Source organism: Penaeus vannamei, chromosome 31 (assembly GCF_042767895.1).
Source record: "Penaeus vannamei isolate JL-2024 chromosome 31, ASM4276789v1, whole genome shotgun sequence".
NCBI lineage: Eukaryota > Metazoa > Arthropoda > Malacostraca > Decapoda > Penaeidae > Penaeus > Penaeus vannamei.
In genome coordinates, this window is record NC_091579.1 from 31,054,181 (window position 1) to 31,071,680 (window position 17,500).

A 17,500-nucleotide genomic window follows, 5' to 3' on the forward strand; every position below is an offset into this window, starting at 1 on the left:
GAAAGAGGAGAAAGCAAAGTACCACGGGACAGGAATAGAGGGAGGAGACTACTGTAAGGGTGGAAAGGGAGAGAGAAGTGATGAGATGATAAAAGGGAGAACAAAGCAGAAAAAAAACGAATCAAAAGAAGAGAAAAGAAAGCCTTGCCACTCGAAGCAAAACCGGCGAGGCACCACCGCCAAGGCCGGGCGCCGACGCTCTCCCGGGGTGCTTGTCCCGCCCTGTCCCTCGGGGGGAGACAGCGAGGGGGCCCCCCCCGAGAGATGATGACTTTCACGACGCAAATAAACCCCCGAGGCGATGTTGCACGCCCGCAGAACACGCACGCCTCCATTGCACCGTTTCTGTTGCCGGCCAAACGACTATCTCTCGAACCAGGATGCAGCAGAGTGCTTTTAGGAGGTTGGGTGACCAGGTTCGTTCTGGCTTGAGGTGAATAAGGCGAAACATTATGGGTCATTGTCACCGCGCGGGTTAGGTGAACGTCCTGCATTGCTCTTTATGGGGGGGGGGGGGGGAAGCGGATCACTGGAAGGATTCTTGCAAGGGAAATGACCTCGGGCTGCGTTGCACATCCCTCGAGGCGACGCGACCGGACTGCCAACACGGGAGCCCCCCAGCATGCAACAGATCCCTACGTTAATAATTCAAAACAGCGCGTGAACCGAGGATGCGCCGTCTGAAATCACAATCAGCGAAGGCCTGCCGTCTTTCCCAACGTCCTCCACGCCTTGCACGCCCCGCAATCCGGCTCCTCGGCGGCCGAATATGGCTCACGAGGCCGGACCCCATCCCCGCCCTGGTTCGGACCTTCGCCGCGCGCGTCCGAAGAGAATCGCAAGCATCCCTTAGCCTCGTTTCCCCGTCCTTCGAAACAGCCCAGAACCAGCCTCCTCGCTCGCCACGGTGAAGAATTACCATGATTTCCGGTTCTTATCGAGGGTGAGTGTCTCCTCGTTCGTTCGTGGCCTTTACCCGACACTCATACTAATCGTCACACTTTCTAAAGATTATCGAAAGAGTAGGTAATCAGGACACAACGGGAATGTTCGAAAGAGTAACACTAATCAGAACACAACGGGAACGTCGCCACCGCCGTTCTGGTTATAAATAAAACGCCGTTGAAAACAACTCACCTCCAAGCGGAAGATCTGGATGGCGGTTCGATCAGTCTGCCATGACCCTGTACGCCCACTGCCGCCCACAGGAGCACTGCCGCGACGCCCACGCCCGCCCGCACGTTGCCCATGACAGGCCGGTTGGATTGTCCTCGCCGAGAGACAGCGATAATCTGGGGAAGGAGGAAAAAACCGTTAGAATTCGTATTTAAATTGCCATTCGGCTTGCTACCCAACATTCAAATCCAAATATAATATAGAAAAATCACGTAAAATCCAATAAAATCATCAAATTCAAATATATAGAAAATCGCGCAGAATCCAAATATAATACAGAAAAAAACACGTAAAGTCAAACCAAATAAAATTCAAATAAAGAAAATCGCGCAGAATCCAAATATAATACAGAAAAAAAAACACGTAAAATCAAACCAAATCACCAATTTCAATATAGAAAATCGCGCAGAATCCAAATATAATACAGAGAAATCACGTAAAATCAAATCAAATCATGAAATTCAAATATAGAATATCACGTAGAATCCAAATATAATATAGAAAAATCACGTAAAATCAAACCAAAGCATCAAATTCAAATATATAGAAAATCACGCAGAATCCAAATATAATACAGAAAAAAACACGTAAAATCAAACCAAATAAAATTCAAATACAGAAAATCACGCAGAATCCAAATATAATACAGAAAAAAACACATAAAATCAAACCAAATCATTAAGCTCAAATATAGAATATCACGTAGAATCCAAATATAATATTTAAAAAATCACGTAAAATCAAACCAAATCATGAAATTCAAATACAGAAAATCGCGCAGAATCCAAACATAATACAGAAAAATCACGTAAAATCAAACCAAATAAAATTCAAATACAGAAAATCACGCAGAATCCAAACATAATACAGAGAAATCACGTAAAATCAAACCAAAGCATCAAATTCAAATATATAGAAAATCACGCAGAATCGAACGCTTTAAACCCCAAACCCCAATAAAAGTCACGTGACGTTCTAGGAGATCGGTTGAGCTCATCCCCGTGAAGTCGGTTAAAGAAGGAAAGAAAGAAAGAAAGAAAGGAAGAAAGAAAGAAAGAAAGGAAGAGAGAAAGAATGAAAGAAAGGAAGAAAGAAAGAAAGGAAGAAAGAAAGGAAGATAGAAAGAAAGAGAGAAAGAAAGAAAGAAAGGAAGAAAGAATGAAAGAAAGAAAGAGAGAAAGAAAGAAAGAAAGGAAGAAAGAAAGAAAGAAAGAAAGGAAGAAAGAAAGAAAGAAAGAAAGGAAGGAAGAAAGAAAGAAAGAAAGAAAGAAAGAAAGAAAGAAAGAAAGAAAAAACGAGAAAGAAAGAAATAAGGAAAGAAAGAAAGAAAGAAAGAAAGAAAGAAAGAAAGAAAGAAAGTAAGAGAGAAAGAAATAAAGAAGAAAGAAAGAAAGAAAGAAAGAAAGGAGAAAGAAAAGAAAGAAAGGAAGGAAGGAAGGAAAGAAAGAAAGATAGACAGAAAGAGAGGAAGAAAAGGAAGGAAGGGAGGAAAGAAAGAAAGAAAGAAAGAAAGAAAGGAAGAAAGAAAGGAAGAAAGAAAGAAAGAAAGAAAGAAAGAAAGAGAGAAAGAAAGAAAGAAAGAAAGAAAAAATAAATCATTCAACACCAAAAGCTACATGCAATGAAATATTGAATCTGAGCAAGTTAACCCCCTCCCCCCCTCCAAAAAAAAAACGAAAAAAACACGGTAACTGTTATCACACGCCCTCAAATGAAAAAAAAATAATAAGAAATATACAATAAAAAAAATACATATCGTGAGAAAAAACAAAAAAATAGATAACAGATATCACCCGCCCTCAAATAAAAACTACAAACCTAAACCTAAAAAAAAGAAAAAGAAAAAGAAAAAAAAAATCCTAAAAAAAATTAAAAACAACAACAACAACAAAAAATAAACCTATCGTGAGAGCAACGACCCCGATACAGCGAACGGCTTCCCTCCACGACACGAACCGGGAGATGCCACGTAGAATCTTCGGCTCGGGAAACCTTGGCCCGGCTCGCCAACGACCTCGCCACGACGCAGAACACGACCTGAGATTGCCTCACACCGCGGGGGGAAAGGGGAGAAGGAGGAGGGGGAGGAAGGAGGGGGAGGAGGAGGAGAGGTGGGGAGGGAGAGGGAGGAGGAGGAGGGAGGAGGAAGGGAGGAGGTTCAGGGAGAGGGTGAGGGCAGGGGGGGGGGGGATACCGGTTTGGGGCGGGAAGAACAAGGTTATTCATTCATTTATATACGTGTGTGTGTGTGTACAAGAACGTATATATACATGTATGTATGTATGTATGTATGTGTGTGTATGTGCGTGTTTGTGTGTGTGTGTGTGTGTGTGTGTGTGTGTGTGTGTGTGTGTGTGTGTGTGTGTGTGTGTGTGTGTGTGTGTGTGTGTGTGTGTGTGTTTGTGTGTGTACACGCCCAATATCTTCCACTGATTTCTCTCTTTCTCTCTTCCTCTCCTCTTCACCACAAACACCACCATAACGGAATGAAAAGAAGAAGAAAAAAAGAAAATGAACAGAAACCGCCACGCAAACTTGCACATCACTCTGTGAACATCCACATTTTCCGCTAAGACATTGACACCGAAACCCAACCCAACCCAATTCGAACCATCCTCATGCAACCTAACTCAACCCAACCCAAGCCAACCCAACCCAACCCAAGCCAACCCAACCCAACGCAACCCAACTCAACCCAACCCAAGCCAACACAACCCAACGCAACCCAACCTATCCCATCCCAAGCCAACTCATCCTCATGCAACCCAACCCAACCCATCCCATCCCAAGTCCACCCCAAATAATGAGCAACCTAACAGCTGTTATTATTAACTTAAACTATAATAAGCCCATCCCATCCAAACTAACCATATAACCTAAACTCAAGCACCCAACCCAAGCCAACACAACCCAACCCATCCCATCCCAAGCCAACCCCATGTAACCTAACTCAACCCAACCCAAGCCAACACAACCCAACGCAACCCAACCTATCCCATCCCAAGCCAACTCATCCTCATGCAACCCAACCCAACCCATCCCATCCCAAGCCAACCCCATGCAACCTAACTCAACCCAACCCAACCCAACCCAAGCCAACACAACCCAACCCATCCCATCCCAAGCCAACCCCATGTAACCTAACTCAACCCAACCCAACGCAACCCAACCCATCCCATCCCAAATCAACCCCTCCTCATGTAACCTAACTCAACCTAACCCAACCCAACCCAAAGCCAACCAACACAACCCAACGCAACCCAACTCAACCAGACCCGCAGACCAAAGCAACACGCAAGCCACCCCACACCCCACTGCTATCAAAATCTCCAAGGTTGTTGCAAGACGCCCACAAGACATCGCAGTGGTCAGCGGTCAACCCTAACCTCACTACCCCCCCCCCCAATCAAACCAACCCCCCCGCAACAGCCCTCCCCCAAACCCCCTCCCCCCTTCACCACCCTGAGTAAGTTAAGAAAAGGTCCATGTAGAGATGTATTTCTTTGTACAGTGGTGTGGGGTGACGTAAGTTTCGTTAAGAGAGAGAGGAGAGGTAGGAGAAGGAGAGAGAGAGAGGAAGAGGGAGAGGAAGAGGGAGAAAGAGAGAGGAAGAGGGAGAGAGAGAGAGGAAGAGGGAGAGAGAGAGGAAAGGGGAGAGGGAGGGAGAGAGAGAGAGAGAGAGAGAGAGAAAGAGAGAGAGAGAGAGAGAGAGAGAGAGAGAGAGAGAGAGAGAGAGAGAGAGAGAGAGAGAGAGAGAGAGACAGAGACAGAGAGACAGATCGGACGAATAAATGACTAGACAGAGGAAAAGAGAATGGAAGAGCGACAAATAAGTAGACAGAAGGAAAATCGCAATATGACAAGAAGCCTAAGAAGTACCCGAGATACAACACAGACCCAAAGACCTTTAAACATCAAAATTAACATTTAAACATCCCTTCTAACACGCCTCATAATCACTGCAATCTAGCTGCATCACACTCTCATCAAGGTGACTGACCTACCCTGGCCAATCGGCAAAACTCTCACGGTACGAAGTTAAACGCCCAGAGAATACGTAAATAAAAATCAGCTGACTCTCTCTTGTTTATATTTAGTGACACCTTCTGACGTGTTCTCTGCCGCATGGTATGAATAATTTAAAGCGTCAAGGATCGAGGGAGTAAGAGGGTGAGTGAGGGAGGATAGGAGGGTAGAAAGGAGGGAGTAGGTGAGGGAGGAATGGAGGGAGGGAGGATAGATGGATAGAAAGGAGGGAGAGAGTGAGGGAGGGAATACGAGAGTGAGGGAGGGAGGACAGAAGGATAGAAAGGAGGGAGAGGCTGAGGGAGGAATGGAGGGAGGAATGGAGGGAGGGAGGATAGATGGATAGAAAGGAGGGAGAGAGTGAGTGAGGGAGGATGAGAAGGATAGAGAAGGAGGGAGAGAGTGAGGGAGGGGAATACAGAGAGTGTGGAGGGAGGATAAGAAGGATTGGAAGAAACGAGGAGAAAGGGAGAGAACTAAGAGAGAATGAGGGAGGGAGGCAATGATAGAGGATAGAGGAGGAGGAGGAGGGAGGAGGGAGGGAGAGGAAGGAGAGAGAGAGAGAGAGAGAGGGAGAGAGAGAGAGAGAGAGAGAGAGAGAGAGAGAGAGAGAGAGAGAGAGAGAGAGAGAGTGGGAGAGAGAGGAGAGAGGAGAGAGGAGAGAGAGAGAGAGAGAGAGAGAGAGAGAGAGAGAGAGAGAGAGAGAGAGAGAAAGGGAGGAGAGAGAGGGAGAGAGAGGAGAGAGAGGAGAGAGAGGAGAGAGAGGAGAGAGGAGAGGACAGGAGAGGAGAGAGAGAGGAGAGGAAAGGGAAGGAGAAAAAAATAATAACTGCACAAACAAATAAAAAACGACGAGCACCAAGGAATGAAACGAGGCGGCGATTCCCCGGCAGATCACCACTTGCCGGGGCGTCGAAATCACCCACGACGCATCGACACGCCGCCACGACCGCACGCCCGCCCTCCCTCGCGAATTCCCTCCCGCGAGTACGATTCCCAGGCGCTGAACCACCCCTCCCCTTCCTCTTTCCTTCCTCTCCCTTCCCCTACCGCCTCCTTCCTCCCTCTCCCTCTCCTTTCCTTTCCCCCTCCACTTTTCCTTATCCTCATCCTTCCTCCCTCTCCCTCTCCCTTCCACCCATAACACAACTTCTTCCTCCCTCCCCTCCCTTTCCCTTTCCCCCTCTTTATCCTCCCTTCCGAACCCCTCCTCCTCCTTCCTCCTCCCTCCTCCCCTCCCCTTCACTGCCTCCTCCCCTTTCCCTCTCCCTCCCCCATCCACCTGCTAGATCACGGGAAAAAAAGGTAAACGAGGCTTCCCTAATAATAGCAATCTTTTAGCACCCACCTTGCCAAAGGCCGGCCGTGCCAGAGGCATGACCATCAAACTGGCCCTCCTTGATTTGGAGCGTCATACCATTTAGGCTTTGGTGGAGGGACGGCGGGGGTAAACGGTGGAGTTTGGAATATGCTCTCTCTCGCTCTCTGTATGTATATCTGTTCTCTCCTCTATGTCTCTCAATATGTATGTATAACATGTAAAGCAGCATATATATATATATCCTTTTTTCTACTACATTCTCTATCTCTCTCTCTAAAACTTTCTCCTTGTTTCCTCTCTATATATCCATATATCTCTCCCTTGCACTCACTTACACCCTCTCTCCTCTCCCTCACCTCCCCCTCTCCCTCTCCCTCCTCTATACCTTCCTCTCCTCTTTTTCTCCCCCACCCACCCCCTCCCTCTCTCTCTCCCTCTCTCTCTCTCCCTCCTTCCTTCACTGTACACATACATCATAACGTAACAACAGGAAGTGTATCAGGAACCTGAGGTTCATTGAGCAATAATTGCGAAAATCTGATGATTGAAGTTAATCTGAAAGCCAATATCAGACACCTGAGATTTGGACAATACTGGCAACTGCTAAGTCTTTTATGTTTACTGAATGTAGAATTAGTTCTTGATGTTTTGCGCGAAAATGGAGCAAATAGGAATTACACGTGCCAATAAATTCTGTATAATGTAGTCATAAATTCACCGCAATGCCTTCTTAACTGAAAATAAAACAAATACACATCAACCACCACCCAACCCTAATTACACAACCCCGCAATGGCCGAAAATTAGCAAAATAAATTATCATTTTTTTTTTTCAAACCCAACTGCGCCTAAAACCAACCAAATGAAAGTTTAAAGCCACGCCTCGCAACCCTGTGACATGCGATCCCGACCTCCGGACAAGAAACGCATAAATCTGCGAAAATTCACGACCAAAGATTATCCGAAGCCAAAATACAGCCATTCGAAGCCATGATCCAGCCATTCGAAGCCATGATACAGCCATTCGAAGCCATGATACAGCTATTCGAAGCCATGATAAGCCATTCGAAGCCATGATACAGACATTCGGACAACCTACCACGAGGAACGGAAAGCCACGCATTCAATTCGTGTAAATTGATATATCTGAAATTATGATAACATGATATCCTAAATTCGTAACGGTATGACAACGAATATTAATGACCAACATATCAAACACATCAAAAGCCCGCTCGCGCATTTCCCTAAAGTGACAAAACCAAATAACCAAGAGTATAAACAAATTTAAAAACCGATACCTCGCGAAATTGAGGCTGACGGATGTAAACATTGGCGGCCATATTGGACGCGGCCGGGAAGTGGGTCACGCGGTTACCTGAAGCCGCGGCTGGTGTCCGGAGGGGAGGGGAAGGAGGGGGAGGAGGGGGAGAATGGGAAGGAGGGGGAGAATGAGGAGGGGAGGGGAAGGAGGGAGAGAAGGGAGGGGAGGGAGGAGGGGGAGAGTAATGGCCATCGGACGCTTGCCTATTCACCATTCTTCATGGATGGGTGAAGAATGTGTGTGTGTGTGTGTGTGTGTGTGTGTTGTGTGTGTGTGTGTGTGTGTGTGTGTGTGTGTGTGTGTGTGTGTGTGTGTGTGTGTGTGTGTGTGTGTGAGTGTGTGTGTGAGTGTGTGTGAGCGTGTGTGTGTGTGTGTGTGTGTGTGTCTGAGTGTGTGTGTGAGTGTGAGTGGGTGTGTGTGTGTGTGTGTGTGTGTGTGTGTGTGTGTGTGTGTGTGTGTGTGTGTGTGTGTGTGTGTGTGTGTGTGTGTGTGTGTGTGTGCGTGCGTGTGCGTGTGCGTGTGACAGAGCATCAAACATCTGTATGAATGTGTGGGACGCGCTTGGGCCATATATATATAAATATATATATATATATAAATATACATATATATACATACATATACATACATACATATATATTATATATACATACACACATACATATGCTATATATTTACAGACACGAACGAGTGCATAGAATCGTGACGAGCATCCGTGAGTCCCCAACCGCCACGCCACCTCCCAACCATTCATAAAAACAGAGCAATCTTCAGGACCCGACACCACGGCTACCGCATACCTCGGGTCACAGGTCAAGGGTCGCACAAAGGTCACCAGTTAGCACAGAGAAGCCCCGTAAGGTCGCGAAGAGACAACTGCTGCGGGTTGTAAAACTGCAAAAAGAGCCACCACCGAATCACCACTTACGACCAAACAACCCAACAACCATAAACGATAATAACGGAAGGCGGAGGGAAAGTAAACATCAGTAAACATAATAACAGGGAAAGTTAAGCTCGCACGACACTCGGCATAACGTGTATTCTTCCTTAATGGGAGTGGAAAGACCTAAAAAAAAAAAAGACCTAAAAAAAACTCGACGACAATCAAGAAACCGCAGTTCCTCGTGGGGAAAAAAATGCAAAATGACCCGCAGTGCAACTTTACCGTAACTATTAGAAGCTACACTTGCCCCCGCCCCCCCCCCGCCCCCTCCAAATAGCGATCCCTGGTTCCTAAAAAAAAAATACTTGTTATTAGAAGCTATATTTACCCCTACCCCGGCCCCCCCCCCAAAAAAAAAGCAATCCCTGGTTCCTTAAAAAAAATACACGTTCTTACAAGCTACACTTGCCCCCGCCCCCCTCAAAAAATAAAAACTTTAGTAATCTCTATATCGATAAAAAGAAAAAAAAAATACGTTGCTAAACAAAGCCCTTTTGGAAATATAATGAAAATAATCTTTCCCAACAACCCTTTCTATTAAAGACAAAAAAAAAAAAAAAAAAAAAAAAAAAAAAAAAAAAAAAAAAAAATCCTGTAATGATTATAACGAAAATAGCTTCGGGAACAACAACAAGCAAAAAAAACAACTTCATTTGTAGACAAACAATCACCCCCCCCCCAAAAAAAAAAAAAAAAAAAAACGCCACATAACAGAATACGTCAAACTCCTATAAAAACAGACCGATGAATGCAATGACAAGGAAACAATACACGCAGATAAAAAAAAAAGAGAAAGAAAGAAAAAAAAACAGCGAGAATTCGTGGCACAGGAAGATGGACGGAATCTGACAGTGACAATTATATAAGAAAAAAAAGATGATGATGATGGCAAATAAGAAGAGGAAATGTTAACAACAGAGATATCAATAACATAGACTGAAGTAACTGAATCAGCGGTAGCAATAACTGCTAAATACTAAACAGTAACAGAGTTTTATCAGCAGCAGCAGGAGCAGTAGTGGGAGTGGAGGTGGTAGCAGTAATACTAGTTGTACTTGTAGTAGTTGTAGCAGCAGCAACAGTTGTAGTAGCTGCAGTTATATTTGTCGTTGCAGTTGTAATAGTGGTAAAAGTAATAGTAACAACAGCAAAAACAGCAGTAATAGTAATAAAGAAGAAATAGACGAGCATGCTAAAGAAGAGGAAGCGCCCGACATTGCAACAAGAACGGAGGAAGAGAAGAGAAGGGAGGGAGGGAAGGGAATTGGAGGAGGGGAGAGGAGGAGGGGGAGGAGAGAAAAACGCCACCCCCCCCCAAGCAGAAGCGCCGCGGTTTCCTCGCCACACACCCCCTCCCCCTCCCTCCCTCCCTCCCTCTCTCTCTCTCCCTCCCTCCCTCCCTCCCTCCTCCCCCTCTCCCTCTCTCCCTCCCCCCTACCCCTCCCTCCCTCCCTCTCTCCCCCCCTCCCTCCCCCCCCCCCGTCAAGAGGAGGATGCCCTAGTGACGGGCCAGAGATGCTCCTTGCGTGACTTCTTGCATGTTGCAGACGTGGTGAAAGAAATGAGATGCAACACGAGCTGCAACACTGTGGCGAGGTTCCGTACCGTGACCCAACAAAAGAGTGTAAAATGAGGCTGTGTAAAACCGTATTCACATTAACAAATCTAAAGAAAAAAAGTGATAAATGAGAATGAATATCTTCACAATACAAGAGATGCATTAACCGTATTCACATTAACAAATCTAAAAAAAAAAAAAAAAAAAGTGATAAATGAGAATGAATATCTTCACAATACAAGAGATGCAATAACCGTATTCACATCAACAAATGCTAAAAAAAAGAAAGTTATAAATGAGAACGAATATCTTCACAATACAAGAGATGCATCTGACCGATTTCGAATATAACTTCTTCATAAATACACCACGTATTTCTGACGAAGATCTATTCGAAACCAGTCAAATTCATCTCTTGTATTGCTAAGATATTCATTCTCATTCATACCTTTTCGTAAACCTTTCGTAACGCAACTCAATAACAGGCTTTGAGAAACTGTAGCATATAGGATGTTCGTTATCTAGAGTGTGGTGATGAATCTTCTGCAAAGCACGGATGATGTTGCGATTTATAAAGAGATGAAAATGTGATACTTTAAAGATACCAAAACCTATGACAACACATAAAAGCAAGTTATAAAATCTATCACTATGATAATGATTTAACAAGATCTACCACAATGCACTAAAAACATTACAAAATCTATCACATTTTATAAAGATAAAACAAAATATGTGACTATCAATAAAAATACAAGAAAAACTGTCCTTATCAATAAATAAACAAGAAATTATCACTACAAATAAAAATGAAACAAAAATTGTCACTATCAGTGTAAATAAAACAAGCTGCATATCAATAAATCGAAATAAAACAAAATCTGTCACTATCAAGATAAGACAAAATCTGTCACTACCAATAAAGACAAAACCAAATCTGTCACTATCAATAAGAACAAAACAAAATCCGAGACATCAACACCAAAAGCTAAATACTCAACGCGGTACAAACCCCACAAGAGACATCAACACCAAAAGCTAAATACTCAACGCGGTACAAACCCCACAAGAGACATCAACACCAAAAGCTAAATAGTCAAAGCTGTACAAACCACACCAGAGGCACCAACACCAAAAGCTTAAACGGTACAACCCACACCAGAGACACCAACACCAAAAGCTTAAACGGTACAACCCACACCAGAGACATCAACACCAAAAGCTAAATACTCAAAGCGGTACAAACCACACCAGAGACACCAACACCAAAAGCTTAAACGGTACAAACCACACCAGAGTCATCAACACCAAAAGCTTAAACGGTACAAACCACACCAGAGACACCAACACCAAAAGCTTAAACGGTACAACCCACACCAGAGACATCAACACCAAAAGCTAAATACTCAAAGCGGTACAAACCACACCAGAGACACCAACACCAAAAGCTTAAACGGTACAACCCACACCAGAGACATCAACACCAAAAGCTAAATACTCAAAGCGGTACAAACCACACCAGAGACACCAACACCAAAAGCTTAAACGGTACAAACCACACCAGAGTCATCAACACCAAAAGCTTAAACGGTACAAACCACACCAGAGACATCAACACCAAAAGCTTAAACGGTACAACCCACACCAGAGACATCAACACCAAAAGCTAAATACTCAACGCGGTACAACCCACACCAGAGACACCAACCCCAAAAGCTAAATACTCAACGCGGTACAACCCACACCAGAGACACCAACCCCAAAAGCTTAAACGGTACAAACCACACCAGAGACAGCAACACCAAAAGCTAAATACTCAAAGCGGTACAAACCACACCAGAGACATCAACCCCAATAGTTAAATACTCAACGCGGTACAAACCACACCAGAGACACCAACACCAAAAGCTTAAACGGTACAACCCACACCAGAGACACCAACACCAAAAGCTTAAACGGCACAACCCACACCAGAGACATCAACACCAAAAGCTAAATACTCAACACGGCACAAGCCACACCAGAGACACCAACCCCAAAAGCTTAAACGGTACACACCACTCCAGAGGTCTAAGTTGCGCGAGGCTTCTTCTCACAGCCGGCCACACACACACACACACACGCACACACACAGGCGCGCGCGAAGAATGCCTATCCGCGGTCTGCCCTCTCACGGGTTCCAGCGCAAACTGACCCCAATGGCTCTACTGACCCAGCGATGGCTATTCCCTTACCTCCTAAGCCCCTCCCCCCCTCCTCCTCTTCTTCCTCCTACCTCCTTCTTCCCTCCCTCCCTCCCTCCCTCCCTCCCCCTCTCAAAACCTATCGTCTCATCTCCAAGGATGGTGTTTGTCGTAGGCTTCCTTGCCCTCCTCCTCCTCCTCCTCCTCCTCCTCCTCCTCCTCCTCCTCCTCCTCCTCCACCGCAACCACCACAACCACCATCGCCACCATTACTGTCATCTTCTCTATGACTATCATCACAACTACTAATACCATCATGATCACACCATCACCATCCTCATGATCATCATCCTCATCCTCATCACCATTCTCTTCTCCTCGGCCTCTGCCTCCTCTTATTTTAACAACTTTTGTGTAGATAGACCTATATGGTAAGCTGGACAAAAAAGTATATGCGCATATTCACATACATACACGCATACATACACACAGACATATATATATATATATATATATATATATATATATATATATATTATATATATATATATGTGTGTGTGTGTGTGTGCGCGCGCGCGCGTGTGTGTGTGTCTGTGTGTGTGTGTGTGTGTGTGTGTGTGTGTGTGTGTGTGTGTGTGTGTGTGTGTGTGTGTGTGTGTGTGTGTGTGTGTGTGTGTCTGTGTGTGTGTGTGTGTGTGTGTGTGTGTGTGTGTGTGTGTGTGTGTGTGTGTGTGTGCGCGCGCGCGGGTGTGTGTGTCTGCGTGCGTGTGTGTGTTATGTGTGTGTATCTATTGTGTGTGTTATTATATTATAATATATATATATAAATATATGTGTGTGTGTGTGTGTGTGTGTGTGTGTGTGTGTGTGTGTGTGTGTGTGTGTGTGTGTGTGTGTGTGTTGTGTGTGTGTGTGTGTGTGTGTGTGTGTGTGTGTGTGTGTGTGTGTGTGTGTATGTGTGTGTGTGTGTGTGTGTGTGTGTGTGTGTGTGTGTGTGTGTGTGTGTGTGTGTGTGTGTGTGTGTGTGTGTGTGTGTGTGTAGACAGATAGATGAATAGATAGATAAATGCATACATATACTGTATGTCTCCATATAAGTAATAAGAGAGAGAGAGAAGGGGGGAGGATGAAAGGGAGAAAAACAAGAGAACGGAAAACCATAGAAAATATGCTAAGAAGGAAAGATGGTAAAAAACACCGAACGGTAGACGCGAGAATTGTTTACCCAAAAACACACCAAGACAAAACAAACAAACAAGAAAACAACAAACTCCAGCAGTAATAACATCATAAAAAATCGAGAACTTTAGGGAGCTGGGTCACACTAACGAGGTCATAGAAGCAGGGTCATAGTACCGGGGCCCCACAACCAACCCCCGGCGCCGGTGCTGCCCTCACATGCAACGCACAAACGTACTTTTTCGTGCTTTCCCGTTAGTTCCCGAGCTCCCAGACCGGTAAAGGCGAGATCAGTAGCAACTGGAGGAGGTTGTCATGGCGTCTGATTCTATCTTCGGATAAAAGCACATGGGAGTTTACTTTGATGACGTCACAAAAGTTACGGTTGCTTTGTGAATATCGTCGATCATTTTGGTCTCTCCAGTTTTCAAAAAAGGATGGAAAATAATGATTTTAATGGTTATATTTTCCCTGAACAATCATCAAAGCAGCCGCCATGACACCTCCTCGAGATGCTACTGATCTAGCCTTCCCCTTCGATACCCGGATGAACAACGACGCCATCTTGTTTCTAGACGAACACCGGACCCAAAACAACATTCAAAATATACTCCATTCCGCAAAGACGTTAAATAACTGAAATCTCTAAATATAGCGATTTTTTTTCTTTTTTTTTTTTCGCTCGAGTCGCTATTCATTCAGTCATCCAGAATATCAAGAACATTAGAACAAGAACATGATCAGTGGAATATGCTTTTCTCACATTTATTTGCCAAATTACTGTTGAAGCAGCAGCTCAAGTAGCGTGTATGAAGGTGAAATGTAGATCTTTGTTATGGTAACGCGTAACGTGTGGTTAGTATGTGGGGGGGGGGAGGTACAGGTAGACAGATAGATGGATAAATACAGATAGATAGACAGATATAGTGGATGAGTGTGTGTGTGTGTGTGTGTGTGTGTGTGTGTGTGTGTGTGTGTGTGTGTGTGTGTGTGTGTGTGTGTGTGTGTGTGTGCGCGCGCGCGCGTGTGCGTGCGTGAATGTGTGTGTTGTGTGTGAGTGAATGAATCAGTCAGTGAGTCAGTCAGTAAGCGAGTGAGTCAGTGAATAACTGAGTGACAAACCACAGAAGTGCAAGTGAACGACAAAATCGGAGAGAGAGAACCCACCGCCTTACTTGCAAACCACAGCCGGTAACAACGCGAAGCCCCCCACCCCCCCACCCCCCTCCAAACCAGCGCCGGTCGAGCCTCACCCACGGAACCCAAGGCCGGGCGACAGACAGACAGACAGACACGACACAACGAGGGATATGGGCGTGGGCGTGGGCGTGGGCGGGGGGGTGGGGGGGGGGGGGTTAGGCGACAGCGGAAGAGACGGGTTGCCAGAAGGAGAGCAATTGTGACGTCATCATAGGCAAATAATCGCCCGAGGATGACGAAAGGAAACAAAAATTCAGAACCGCTCCACGCGCATAGAAAACGAGACTTGGAGCGGTAACAATATTATTCTCGAGTGGTTGTTTATTCCCCTTTTTCTCTCTCTCTCTCTCTCTTTCTCCTCTCTCTCTCTCTCTCTGTCTCTCTCTCTGTCTCTCTCCCTCTCTCTCTCCCTCTCCCTCTCCCTCTCCCCTCTCTCTCCCTCTCTCTCTCTCCTCTCTCTCCCTCTCCCTCTCCTTCTCCTTCTCCCTCTCCTTCTCCTTCTCCCTCTCCTTCTCCTTCTCCCTCTCCCTCTCCTTCTCCTTCTCCTTCTCCCTCTCCTTCTCCTCCTCCCTCTCCTTCTCCTTCTCCTTTTCCTTCTCCTTCTTCTTCTCCTTCTTCCTCTCCCTCTCCCCCTCCTTCTCCCTCTCTCTCCCTCCCTCTCTCTCTCTCCCTCTCCCTCTCTCCCTCCCTCTCTGCCTCCCTCTCTCTCTCCCTCCCTCTCTCTCTCCCTCTCCCTCTCCCTCTCCCTCTCTCTCTCTTTCTCCCTCTCCCTCTCCTTACCCTTCTCCTTCTCCCTCTCCCTCCAACGATTGCAACTGTTTCATATCAGACATTTCATCCATTTCTTATACACCTCACAATGTCCTGTCAGTCATTTCCTCCTCCTCCTCAAAATGACATTCAAACCTAGCAACATGACAACACGGTCAACCACAGCCGAGTCCCCCCGTCTAAGCACGTACTTCCTTCGACTCGTATAACCAAACACTTATTCAATAACTCTAAACACCGTCGTTATCACCTACCCAGCGCCATCACCGCCCCTCCCTCGTTACACCGCCGCAAACCCCAGGCCATTCTCCTTTCCGTCAAGAGCAAGGGGGTCTACTCGAGAGAAATCTGTGGCTTTGTGCTGCACGCTGATTCGAGGATGTAAAGACGATCATCGGAGGTTTCCCTAAACCGCCCAGTTGGCCGACGCTCACACTCGAACGAGTCGGTTCAAGAACGCCGCTGACAATAACCACAAGACATCATAACTTTGTCCTTCATTATAAGAAAATATAAAGTTGACGATAAAGAATCCCGCCCTAAAAAAAAATCAGTACTATGAAAATACACTCCACAAAAAAAAAAAAAAAAAAAAAAATCAGAGAAATCATACACTCCATAAAACTTCTAAAAATCTACAATTCAGAAGAATCAACTCTCGGAAAATTACCAACACGCGAAGGATAATATTCAAGGATTTTTTTCTCTCAGTTCCTGCTTTACTCATGCGCACTGCTGACTCACTGGTTTACTCCGAGCCGGGTCTGACGCAGAGGAGAAAAAAAAAACGGTAGGCTGTGGTTATCGGTAACTTTTAACCTGCGACCACCTCGTGCATTGATACTTTTTTTTTTTTTTTTTTTTTAATTGACTGTCGTTTTATTTGTTATTCAACTTTCTTTCTCTTTCTGTCGTTTTCGTTCTCTGTCTCTGTCTCTGTCTCTGTCCCTCTCTCTCTCTCTCTCTCTCACACTCTCTCTTTCTTTGTCTCTCTTTCTTTGTCTCTCTCTTTCTTTCTTTCTTTCTCTCTCTCTCTTTCTTGTCTTTCTTTCTTTTTCTTTTTCTTTCTCTTTCTCTTTCTCTCTCTTTCTCTTTCTCTCTCTCTCTTGCACACAAAGGTTTATGTAAATAGATATACTGATAGGCAGCTAAACTGAGAGGCTTATAGAGATAAACAAATAGATGTATTGATAGATAAATAGATAGACGGATAGACATGTACTCATGCACACGCACACGCACGCGTTATATAATATGTAACATAATATATATGTGTGTATGGATATATATATATATATATATATATATATATATATATATATATATATACACACATATATGTATATGTATATGTATATATATATATATATATATATATATATATATATATATATATATATATACAGAGAGAGAGAGAGAGAGAGAGAGAGAGAGAGAGAGAGAAAGAGAAAGAGAAAGAGAAAGAGAAAGAGAAAGAAAGAGAGAGAGAAAGAGAAAGAGAAAGAGAGAGAGAGACAGAGAGAAAGAGAAAGAGAAAGAGAGAGAGACAGAGAGAGAGAGAGAGTATTCGAATGCACGTATTTGCCTAAGTAGCAAAGGTCAGTCCTCTGTTATACGGGATTAAACTCCTTCCAAAAACAAGTATTACCTTGATGGGCAAATGTTAAGAGATCACACGCCATCACGCGCTCTACAGCACGATCGACTTCCTCATTTTTTAGCAATAAAACAACTCTACGCCAATAAAGAAAAAATCAAACATACCAAAACCCAAACAGAAACAAACAACTCTACACCTATAAGAAAAAATGGAAAA

At 44.7% G+C, this 17,500-nt stretch overlaps 1 protein-coding gene across 4 annotated transcripts in view; it reads right to left on the reverse strand.

Moving 5' to 3' along the window:
• Positions 1 to 17,500, reverse strand: part of LOC113830094 (uncharacterized) — a 99,818-nt gene that overhangs the window by 47,830 nt on the left and 34,488 nt on the right. For 3 of the 4 annotated variants that reach the window (XM_070144078.1, XM_070144076.1, XM_070144079.1), the window contains one exon: positions 1,138 to 1,292. In XM_070144078.1, coding sequence (XP_070000179.1) covers positions 1,138 to 1,250 — 113 coding nt within the window. In that variant the 5' untranslated portion in view covers positions 1,251 to 1,292. Of the gene's footprint in view, positions 1 to 1,137; positions 1,293 to 12,409; positions 12,537 to 17,500 lie in introns of those variants that run through there. The other variant, XM_070144077.1, reaches the window with a different exon arrangement.